The 12,124-nt window shown below is 42.4% G+C and overlaps 1 protein-coding gene across 1 annotated transcript; it reads left to right on the top strand.

The window, feature by feature from the left end:
- The first annotated feature begins 9,940 nt into the window (after positions 1-9,940).
- LOC125515799 (large ribosomal subunit protein mL54) lies at positions 9,941-11,838 on the top strand. Its single transcript, XM_048681302.2, has 2 exons — positions 9,941-10,096; positions 11,143-11,838. Exon 2 carries the CDS (start codon positions 11,162-11,164, stop codon positions 11,549-11,551), a length of 390 nt encoding a protein of 129 aa, XP_048537259.1. The 5' UTR covers positions 9,941-10,096; positions 11,143-11,161; the 3' UTR covers positions 11,552-11,838.
- The last annotated feature ends 286 nt before the right edge of the window (positions 11,839-12,124 follow it).

Raw genomic sequence — 12,124 nt, 5'->3', positions numbered from 1 at the left:
CCCTAGAGGCAATAATAAAATGATTATTATTATATTTCCTTGTTCATGATAATTGTCTATTGTTCATGTTGTAATTCTGTTATCCAGAAATCGTAATACATGTGTGAATACATAGACCACAACATGTCCATAGTGAGCCTCTAGTTGACTAGCTCGTTGATCAATAGATGGTTACGGTTTCCTGACCATGGACATTGGATGTCATTGATAACGGGATCACATCATTAGGAGAATGATGTGATGGACAAGACCCAATCCTAAGCATAGCACAAGATCGTGTAGTTCGTCTGCTAAAGCTTTTCTAATGTCAAGTATCTTTTCCTTACACCATGAGATTGTGCAACTCCTGGATACTGTAGAAATACTTTGGGTGTGCCAAACGTCACAACGTAACTGGGTGGCTATAAAGGTGCACTACGGGTATCTCCAAAAGTGTCTGTTGGGTTGGCACGAATCGAGACTGGGATTTGTCACTCCGTATGACAGAGAGGTATCTCTGAGCCCACTCGGTAAGACATCATCGTAATGAGCTCAATGTGACTAAGGGTTGGTCACGGGATGATGTGTTATAGAACGAGTAAAGTGACTTGCCGGTAACGAGATTGAACGAGGTATTGGGATACCGACGATCGAATCTTGGGCAAGTAACATACCGATTGACAAAGGGAATTCTATACGAGATTGATTGAATCCTCGACATCGTGGTTCGTCCGATGAGATTATCGTGGAGCATGTGGGAGCCAACATGGGTATCCAGATCCCGCTGTTGGTTATTGACCGGAGAGTTGTCTCGGTCATGTCTACGTGTCTCCCGAACCCGTAGGGTCTACACACTTAAGGTTCGGTGACGCTGGAGTTGTAGAGATATTAGTATGCGGTTAACCGAAAGTTGTTCGGAGTCCCGGATGAGATTCCGGACGTCACGAGGAGTTCCGGAATGGTCCGGAGGTAAAGATTTATATATAGGAAGTCCAGTTTCGGCCACCGGGAGAGTTTCGGGGGTCACCGGTATTGTATGTGGGTCCCGGGGGTCCATCGGGTGGGGCCATCTATCCCGGAGGGCCCCATGGGTTGAAGTGGCGTGGGAACCAGCCCCTGGTGGGCTGGTGCGCCCCACTCAAGGGCCCAAGGCGCCTAGGGTTGGAAACCCTAGGGTGTCGTTGCCCCCCGAGGGGGCATGCACCCCCTGGTTGGAAATCCTAAGGGGGCCGTTGCCCCCAAGGGGTCGCCCCCCCCCCCCTCTAGATGGGATCTCCAAGGGGGCATGCGCCCCCTAGCCCCTATATATAGTGGAGGGGAGGGAGGGCAGCCGCACCCTAAGCCCTGGCGCCTCCCTCTCCCTCCCGTGACACCTCTCCCTCCTCCAGTAGCATTTGGCGAAACCCTGCTGGAATCTCGCTGCTTCCACCACCACGCCGTCGTGCTGCTGGATCTCCATCAACTTCTCCTCCCCCTTACTAGATCAAGAAGGAGGAGACGTCTCCGCTCCGTACGTGTGTTGAACGCGGAGGTGCCGTCCGTTTGGCGCTAGGATCATCGATGATTTGGATCATGACGAGTACGACTCCATCAACCCCGTTCTCTTGAACGCTTCCGCTCGCGATCTACAAGGGTATGTAGATGCACTCATCTCTCTCTCTCTCTCTCTCTCTCTCTCTCTTTGCTAGATGAATTCATAGATTGTTCTTGGTGATGCGTAGAAAATTTTAAATTTCTGCTACGATCCCCAACACCAACCATTATTTTGGACATGTTTTTGGCAATGTTGTTAACACATCAGTAACAAACAAATAAACGGTAGAAAGTTAGAACGACACGGCAAGGCGCGTATATGCTTCTAGTGACGATGAAGGTCAGCAAATTGTACTACCTCTTGTTGTCGAAGTAGGACCAGGAGATGTGTCATGCACTGAAAAACATAGATAGTGGCTTTCAGGGGGAGAAGCAAGATGATCCACTTAGACTTGCCTATGACATAGAAAATACTTTTACGAATTTGTTGCAATGGCTACACGACATATTATGCATTTTTCTTTGTACTAAAATGAAATAAACAAATAGTTACATTACAGACTGGTGACACATAAGTATCAGGTGTGTACAAGAGGAAACCATCTATTATCTGCACATATAGCTCCATTTTAAAAGTTCTTACGTCACATTTAGATGTAATTCGGGTTGCTATTTAGTTAACATACAAGAATCCGCAAAAGAAAAAGAGATGTGTATGTACAACAAACACAAAACCAAAAGGGAAAAGGAGCTTAAAAACACTCGACGAACACATAATTATGATGTGGCTCTGTCAAGAAAAATGACCTCTTTATTTTCTGTTAATTTAAACTGACAGAGCATTGGGCACTAAAATAAACATTTACATTATAGGGTTCAATACACGGTTTACTAGTGCAGTGTATCTACATACTCTCTTTTAAACCCCCTTTTCCCCCTAGGCTTGTATACAACAAGGCCCTACTTTTAATCGTAAGTTGCAGTTGTAGTGTGTGATTAGCATATCTGGAATATTTCTAAACTCAGAAGTGCATGGATTTTGAAACACTAGGCCGTCACTAGCTTTCAAGACAATATATGCAGAAAACACATTTATTTCTATCCATATATAATGTACGTCTTAATATAGTTTATTCTGTGATCTCGGGCATGCTGGCACACGTCCTGAAGTACATACCTTTCCATATAACTCTTGTGTCTCGGCCTTACCTATCCTTCTGAAAAAATATATCTGTCACATGCTTTTATGAGAGGGAGCGGCCATTGGCGAGTTGTAACACACATAGGAGAGGGAGCGGCCATTGGCGAGTTGTAACACACATAGGAGAGGGAGCGACCATTGGCGAGTTGTAACGATCAGCTAATGTCTCACCACCTTTAAAAAAAAAACTAATGTCTCGCCAACCTCCCGTCTCTAAGCATATCCACACTTAAGGACATGGTACAAGTGCATGCTTTCACACCTACTCACCTTGCTGAGTATATATATCCAGTTGTTGTGCAATCCTATAACTAGCACCATACAGATCTTAAATCTTCCTCTCCTTTTGAACCTACAAGTCTACCAAAAAACAAGAACATAGCCGAAACAAGGGAGAAAGAGAGAGAAATGACAATGATGTGAAGACTAGTATATGAGCTAAATGATTGCACAAAAAACATTAGAAATGTGAGGCATCTGGAAATGCATCCCTCCAATAGCTTTGATCACCATATGGGCAAGAAACACAAGATGGCAAAGGACTTCAAGACCCGAAAGGAACCAACACAAATTTACAGTGTGCAGCACACTACCCGTTAAGCTTAGAGTCATCTAGCTTCATTGCCCCTATTGCATGGGACCAATCGACCAACGCGGATTTGTTCTTGCTCGTTTCATGTGATTCGCGTGAAGCCTATGGTCGGCATACCAAGGCGAAGGGGAAGGAAGAAGAAGTGGTATATGTAAAGACACTGGATGTCCATGCTAAAAAAATAAAGGTATTATTTTGGCTAATGTTGCTGACCGGCCGACCGGCCGAGCGCTCGATCGCTCACTGACTCACGCCCTAGCCAAGGTGTAGCCTACTCTGTGTCGGTTTTGGGAGTGGCTGCACAAGGCTACGTGTCCCGACTTCTGACCACACACCGCACCGCACCTTATTTCTTCTTCTCCGGGCAAATATCTCTCGTTCTTAACCGCACACACGGCTTTGGAAGCCCATGTGGCAACCTCCATGAATCGCTACCTCTTTCTCTCCCTATTTTTCCTGCCTCATGTGCCGTTCGTGGCCCGCACGTGACACTACCGCGCCGTTTTGCCAGCGGGAGGGACACCCCTTCGCAGTCCTTATGTTTTTAGGGGCATTGCAGTGATGCCTGGCCGGTCGACCAAGGTGGGAGGCGTTGCTGCACGGGAAGACGGGAGTGCAACGACGAGTTGCAACTGTCATCACATTAAGCTACAAGCGACAGCATGACGAGCTGCAACCAGCAACGGGGATGCTGCGATGGCTCGGTGACAAGCCGCAACCGACGTGATGGAAGAGCTGCAACCAACACCCTTGGACGCTGGGATGGGCCCGCCAACGAGCTACAACCAACATCTCACGAGAAGTTGCGATGGCGATATACAACTCTGGTTCTAGCACTGCCGACTTTGGGTTGGAGCTTTTATGAAACCCGGCTCCAACCCCGTCAGTTGCTCTGGTTACAGCTTGTGGAATCAACGACGCCAGTTTGCTAGGGCCGGCGAGGTAAATTGGTGCGACCAATGCAGATGTTTGCTGGAACTGATGATGTCCACCACTGCGGCCGGCAAGGTCGATTGCTGAAACCGACGAGATGCGGTATAACAACGGGCTGGAAGTGGCACCAGGATAGCTATAACCGACAAACAAAAACTTTGTGACTGTCGACATTACAAGCTGCGACCGGTGAAAGGCTGCACAACTATGACGACGAAAGTTGCAACCGAAAGACGACAATGCGACTGTCGGTGACCGCGACGCGGCGTGCGGCGCACCCGATGCTGCCAGTGAGCAATGGGCGAGCAAAGCCAGGACCGTGACCCGTCAGAGTTGGAACCATGGGATAGCGGAGCTGCATCCGCCTGCAGTGCTCGGAACGGATTGCTGCGATATGGCCTGGTGGAGCTGCATCCATCCTACGCCACAAGCGAGGTGTAGTGGTGCTTCAAGGTCACCGGGATGGAACTGTGGCGTATCGGTTTCTTCTCCTCTTACCTGTGGCCAGGGTGAGAACAAGTCCACAAGCGGCTGATCCCACGGCTGCAGGGCGAGCAGCCTAGCCTGGCCTTATTTCTACCCAATCAAAACATGCCAGCTAACCCACTCCGTTGTTCCCGCAAAAGGTTGTCCGCGCGTGCAGTGGCGGAGACAGCGCCCGGCGACCCCGGGCACTTGCCCGGGCTCGCTCCGTGTCCGATAGCAAAGGATGGGCATGTTACGATGGGCTAAACCTGCTCACTAATGCGGGATTACCCGGGCAAGAGTGTGTTGGGCCTCCTTCAGCTGACAATCCAGCCCAGTTAATATCCGACCGAACAAAAAGACTTCTTTAATCTGCACACGTTTCTTCGTTTCTCGCATCTGAGCGGCGCAGGGAGTTGCAGGGGAGACGGCGAGCGAAGGATCTGGGCGACCGGAGGCTGCAGGCTGGCCGAAGGCGAGCAGCCGAGGACGAGCGAGGGGCGCAATCTACTCGTCCCCTCCTTCCTCTCCTTCGGCAATTCCTTCGGTAAAAGATTGCTTATCTGATCTGGGCTACTGAGGATTGATATGCCAAGATGATGAGATTTTAATAAATAACTGAACACATGCCTTCGGTAATTTAGGGGATTTCCATGATTTTTTTTAAACTATGATGATTTTTATAGCAAATTCGGAAACTATACACCCTAATAGAGAAAAATCAAAAGTATAACCCCGTCGGCCTCTTGTTGGCCGAAAAGAGACTTTTCGGCCTCTTGTTGGCCGAAGAGGGACTTTTCGGCCAACAGTTGGCCAAAGAGTCCCTCTTCGGCTAACACCTGCTCTACTTTTTAGAAAATTCATATAAAAAAGGATTTTTAGTATTTTAATTTGATTCTTTTTGCATTAGATTAGAAATTTTATGAAGTTTCTATAGATATCAAGTTTGACTAGATTTGAAAGTTTAAATTTGAATTTTCATGAATTTTCTCAAATCACTAGGTTGCCTATAATTTGAGCTATGAATATTCTTTTTAGATGATTCTTTTTGCTACTGGTTCTTTGTGACTTTGTTTATCAGTAGTAATTAATTGGTGAATTTTAGGATTATTTAAAATTAGGTTTTTACGTCATTCTCTCCCTTTATTTTCTCCCGCCATTTTATTTCCCGCCATTCTCTCCCTTCATTTTCTTTCCCGCCATTCTCTCCCGCCATCTTCTTTCTCGCCATCTTCACTTCTCAACTTATAAAACGAGCCTCATGGTGTCCACGATCGTAGATAACATCGTCTGACACGGTCTGTGTCTCTTGCGTCGGTGCTGCTGGTGGAGTGTGAAACACTGTCTGAGAGAAGTCATAAGTGTTTGCAGCTTCGTCATCATCATCGGAGAGTGTTTCACACTTATGACTTCTCTCACACAGTGTTTCACACTCCACATGAAGGCATCATCGTCATCCTCCGTCGATGCAGCACTCCTTAGTGTGGCGGGAGAGAATGGCGGGAAATAAAATGGCGGCAAAGAAAATGGAGGGAAAAAGATTGCGGGAAAGTATTTTTTTCATGTATAAAACGGCAATGGTTGTACAGGATTTACAAGGCACTTTTAAATATAAACTCCTATGAAGCTCAAAACAAGTTTTCTAGTAGGATAAAATAAATAAAATACAAAAAATACTACAGATAAAATAGCTACTGATAACTAAACAGAAACAAAAAGAATATGTCAAAAAACTAAAGAAAAAAAAATTTAAAGCAATTAAAATTAAAAGAAATAGCATAAAACCTAACAAACACTAAAACATAACTGTTTTCATAAAAACCTAATTTTAAATAATTATAAAATTTGCCAATTAATTACTACTGATAAACAAATTCACAAAGAACCAGTAGCAAAAAGAATCATCTTAAAAATACTCCTAACTCAAATTATAGGCAATCTAGTTATTTGAGCAAATTCATGAAAAAAATTAAATTCAAACTTTCAAATCTAGTCAAACTTGATATCTACAGAAACTTCATAAAATTTCTAATCTAATGCAAAAAGAATCAAATTAAAATACTAAAAATCCTATTTGATATGAAATTTTTTTAAACAGTAGAGCAGGTGTTGGCCGAAGAGGGACTCTTTGGCCAACGGTTGGCCGAAAAGTCCCTCTTCGGCCAACAGGAGGCCGAAAAGTCCCTTTTCGGCCAACAGGAGGCCGACGGGGGTGATACTTTTGATTTTTCTCCATTACGTGTATAGTTTCCGAATTTATTATAAAAATCATCATAGTTTCAAAAAAAATCGATTTCCATTGGGATTGATATGAATATATGAACTTGTTGTGGTGGCCTGTAACCTGTGAGAGAAGTGCATATTACACCCCCAACTCTAGCCCTAGTCTAATATACACCCGTCAACTCCAATACCGTCTAAAATACACCCCCAACTCTCAAAACCGGCTAGAATTCAACCCTCCCCTCCCTGTTGACCGGTTTTGACTTGAGTGAACAGTAAAAACAAAAATTTTAAAAACAAAAAAAAATATTTTTTTTGACAAAATTCAAAAAGTTACAAGTTTTTTCACCGCATGAACAGTAATTCAAAAAAAATCACCTTTTCAGCATGTTTGGACAGGTGAGTAAATTTGAGATGTCCGTAAATTCGAAAAAAAAATCAAAATTTTTAGCATGGTGAACAGTAATTTGGGAAAAAATCCAAAAAAAAGAGAGAAGTGCATATTACACCCCTCAACTCTAGCCCTAGTCTAATATACAACCCCAACTCCAAAACCGTCTAATCTGCAACCTCCAACTCTTAAAACCGGCCAAAATTTAACCCTCCCCTCCCCTTGACCGGGTTTGACCCATTGACTGATAAACAGTAAGTTCGGAAAAAATGAAAATTCAGAAAAATAAAATTTTAGAAAGCATTTTTTGCCTCTGGATGAACAGTATTTCAAAAAAAAATTGGGAACAAATTTTTTTAAAAATAAATTCGACTTTTCACCGGTGAACAATATTAAAAATTCAGTTTTTTACATGTACCCGGAGGTAATAAATTGGAAACAAAATTCGTCGGGATTTGTTTTTTGAATTACTGTAAACAGCGTGAACAGTATTCAAAAAAGTAAAAAATCAGGAAAATCATTTTTTCACTGCGTGAACAGTGACCGAGGGAAAAATTTCGTTCCAAAAGTTCGAACTTTTTTTGAGTTACTGTTCGCATGATGGAAAAGTCGAAATTATTTTTAAAATTTTGTTCCCAACTATTTTTTGAATTTACAAATTTTTTATTTTTATTTTTCTGAATTTTCCAAATTTTTTTTCAAATTTACTGTTCATCAGTCAACGGGTCAGACCCGGTCAAAACCGGTCAAGGGGAGAGGAGGGTTGAATTTTGGCCGGTTTTAAAAGTTGGAGGTTGCAGATTAGACGGTTTTGGAGTTGGAGATTGTATATTAGACTAGGGCTAGAGTTGAGGGGTGTAATATGCACTTCTCTCAAAAAAATCACCACGCGCTCAAACATCATCCATGCAAAAAAAAAGGGTTAAATCGATTTTACTGTTCACCAAGCTGAAATTTTGAAAAAAAATTTGAATTTACGGACATCTCGAATTTACTCTGGTGTCCAAACATGCTGAAAAGGTGATTTTTTTTTAATTTACTGTTCACGCGATGAAAAAAACTTGGAAATTTTTTGAATTTTTTTAAAAAAAGTATTTATGGATGTAACATCTCAAGTATTTTTGAATGTTTTCAAAAAAAACTTGGAACATTTTATTTTTACTGTTCACTCAGTCAAAACTGGTCAAACTGGATCAAAACCGGTCAACAGGGAGGGGAGGGTTGAATTATGGCGAGTTTTAAGAGTTGGGGGTGTATATTAGACGGTATTGGAGTTGAGGTGTATATTAGACTAGGGCTAGAGTTGGGGGTGTAATATGCACTTCTCTCGTAAATTGTAGGCATACGTGCCGATTTCTATGCTAAAGCAACTTGTACGTGCTCCCAAAGGCACTGTTGTTCATGTCGTGATCTTGCACAGTATAGAGAAAAAATATATATTTTGCAGTTGGAAATTATAGAAAGGGTAACTATGTAAGAAGTCGCAACCTGCAATATTTCTACCTTCTGGTTACGTCATAGGATGCAAATTTTTTGATGTGTAGTTTGTTGTTTTTCTGCTGGTAGGAGGGAAAGAAATATATAACTGATTTTAGTTTACTTTACTGTAGACTTAATATTTGATGATACATATATGCAGCTGTTGCAAGTAGCTTTGTACTGTGAACTTGTGGTACCACATATTATTCGAACATTTACTATAATGAAGTCTCCAATGCCTCATGTTTTTCTTTAGCGCATTGTCGGTATGTTCCATTTGACCATCTCTATTCTTACAAACTTTCTATTTTGAATATATTTACATTTCACAAATAAATTTATTTTAATTACAAATTCATTTTTTTTATCTTGTAGTGCCTTCCAGGACTTTGGCAACGTAATGAGTTTGCTTCTATGCAAGGTTGGTTATACGTCTTTCTTTTGCCAAAAATGATTAAGTGAGAGATCCTTTTGACCGTGATGGAAGAAATTAAACAATGACATGTGATATGGATAGCTTTACTTTAAAATTACATTTTGTTGGATATGAAGTTTGAAATTTTGGTGCTACATTATATGTTGTATATATCGGAATACCCGATTTTTGATTTCTAGATGAGTAAAATACATTGGAGGTCCTAGAAGTATTCCAAGTGTGTCAAGTAGGCCCTAAAAGGCGCGGGCAAAATACACATATAGGACCCGTGGTGAATGATTTCAAACTTTTAGGACCTACTTGACACATTTGGAATACTTTTAAGACCTCTGATGTATTATACTCCTTTTAGGTTATACATTTAGGCTCAACTTGCCCAGGCTCCATAAAATTTCTGGCTCCGCCATTGCGCGCGTGTAACTAAATTGAAAAATCATTTAATCGTTGTTTTTTATACTTTCTTCGTATTATCCCGTAGCACGGAAGCGAATTTGGTGCTCCCGTGTGCGCATTCACCCTATAAATATTTTTTTAAGTTAAATTTTGTTGAAACTTATTTGGAATCAACATGATTAAGTAATTGTATTTGTATAAAAATGCTTGCCAGGGAATGACTTTCATTATATACCGAGTGAAAGATTCAATAAAGGACGATATATACAAGTACTATTCACCCTAGTGGCAAAATCTACCGGCTTAACTGGACGAGCGAAGCGCTCTCAAAAAAAAAAAAAGAAAAAAAGAAACTGGACAAGAGAAACTGTCGGTCTCGTCTCACCCTCCCCCAAACGAAACCCTACTCCTTGCCCTCAACTTTCCTCTCTCGCGGCGGCGGCAGCGGGATCTAGGGCGGCGGCGCGGCAGGTCACCCCCCCCCCCCCCCCCCTCTTCTCTCTCTCCCTCTCTCTGTCTGCGCGCGGCCTGCGCCCTCTTCTATCCCTTCATTCGCAGCAAGGCAGCGGCGGCGGCGTAGATGGTCTATAGGATTAGATCATGTTTCTTATTTTGCGTCGGCTGATGCTTGATGCAGGAAGTAGTGTCTTACTCCCTCCGTCCGGAAATACTTGTCATCAAGATGAATAAAAGGGGATGTATTTAGATGTATTTTAGTTCTAGATACACCTCTTTTTATCCATTTTCATGACAAGTATTTCCGGACGGAGGGAGTATGTTTTAACCGATTTTGCTTCAACAAGAAAGAAACTTGTGTTAACTGATGGGGGGCATATCTGGTCTTCTCCTTTCTCATACTTTTGCTGAACTCAGAGACAAATTTGCTAATCACATTGTGGTGCTTATTACCTGAAAAATATTGTGAATGATGCCATACTGGGGCCTACACAGAGGGATCATTTACATTTTGCTCTGGCTGGGGCTTGATGCTGGAACTAGTGTTGATGTTCTTTAGGACTTCAGGCTGCTCGAATCTGAATGTTGTTTGAACTGTTTTTACCTGGCAAGAACCTTACTTTGAATGATGGTTATATCTTACCATCATCATCTTTAATCATGTGAAATTCGTGTATTCTGTAGATCAACATAGTAATTTCGAAATAAGTTGCAGTAAAAATCTTGGAGGCAGAATTACAAGCCTTAAATAACACATGTAAGCTTTTCGAGGTTTAATTCCTTATATTACAGTATAAGTGAAAACCTCATGGCCGCCTGGCCGGAACAGGCTGCAACAGCAAGGCCCCAAACCTGATTTTTCATTATTAAGTCTCATGTGCTCAGCATACTCCTTTTACACGTCTCTACACATATGACCCTCTGTTCAAATGCCTTAAATTGTTTGCAGATTTTGAACCTCTTTCTTCTGTCAGCATTGGTGGTTTTCTCATGTTATCAGTTGACACTTAATTCTTTTTTAAGCAGAGTTGACACTTAGTTCTGTTGATTGATATATGCAGCTAAAATATCAACCCAGGAATGGCAATGTCTTGGACACGAGCATTGAAGCATGGAGTTACTCCAAGGGATGCAGCTCAACTGGTCGGGATAAGAGGCTTTGCAGCTCAGGCCAAGGGAAAGAAGGGTGGGAAAGGTGGTGCGGCTGATGCTAAACCTGTGCTCAGCAAAGAAATGAAGAGTACAACTGTGTTTGGGGCAAATATCCTGAAGGAGGGTTCTGACCCGAAGATCCAACCAGATTCGGAGTACCCTGACTGGCTGTGGCACCTGGTTGACAAGCGTCCTGTGCTGAGCGAGCTGCGGAGGAAAGATGCCAAGACACTGCCTTATGAAGACCTGAAGCGTTTCGTCAAGTTGGACAACCGGGCTAGGATCAAGGAAAACAATGCTCTCACTGCTAAGAACTGATCAGGAGAATCACATCTCATGTAGTGGTCAAAGTAAGCATATTGTCCTGTCTTTTGTTACAAGGTTTATTAGTTACTTTTGGTAATAATGGAGTGACTTATTTGCTTGGCTCAGTACAATGTAGGCTATGTGACCAACATGCTGTTTGTCATGTTCTTGTTTAGATGTAACTTCTGTATCTTGCAGCAAATCCTGTAGGAAGTTTCCCATGCTCTTGCTTGGCTTGGTGCACTGTTTTGCAGCAGGAGTTTTAAGCCTATCAATAGAAAGACAGAGATATTTGAATATGAGTAGAACATGCACACAAAAATTACAGCTTTGCAAAATTAGCAAAGGGTGACTATGCTGCATCAGACTCATGAATTCATTTGAATAATTGGTGAATGTGATTTAGGAGACTGTAACTTGGAGCAGCACTGCAATGCTACTTTTCTAGCACAAACTGCAATGATCTTTAGTGATAAAAGAAAATCATGTTGTGCATCCTCACGCTGCATTCTCTCATGCGTTCAACATATTAGAGTCCGATCCAACATTTGCTGAGAGTTTGTGCAACCAGAGTATTTTGTCAAA

The sequence above is a fragment of the Triticum urartu genome, chromosome 6A (assembly GCF_056163025.1).
Source record: "Triticum urartu cultivar PI428250 chromosome 6A, HENAU_Tu73, whole genome shotgun sequence".
NCBI lineage: Eukaryota > Viridiplantae > Streptophyta > Magnoliopsida > Poales > Poaceae > Triticum > Triticum urartu.
This window is presented reverse-complemented; position numbering and strand designations above follow the sequence as displayed.

What these genes read in the sequence shown, in the direction of transcription:
- LOC125515799 (XM_048681302.2), top strand. Translation starts at nt 11,162, where the DNA reads ATGGCAATGTCTTGGACACGAGCATTGAAGCATGGAGTTACTCCAAGG.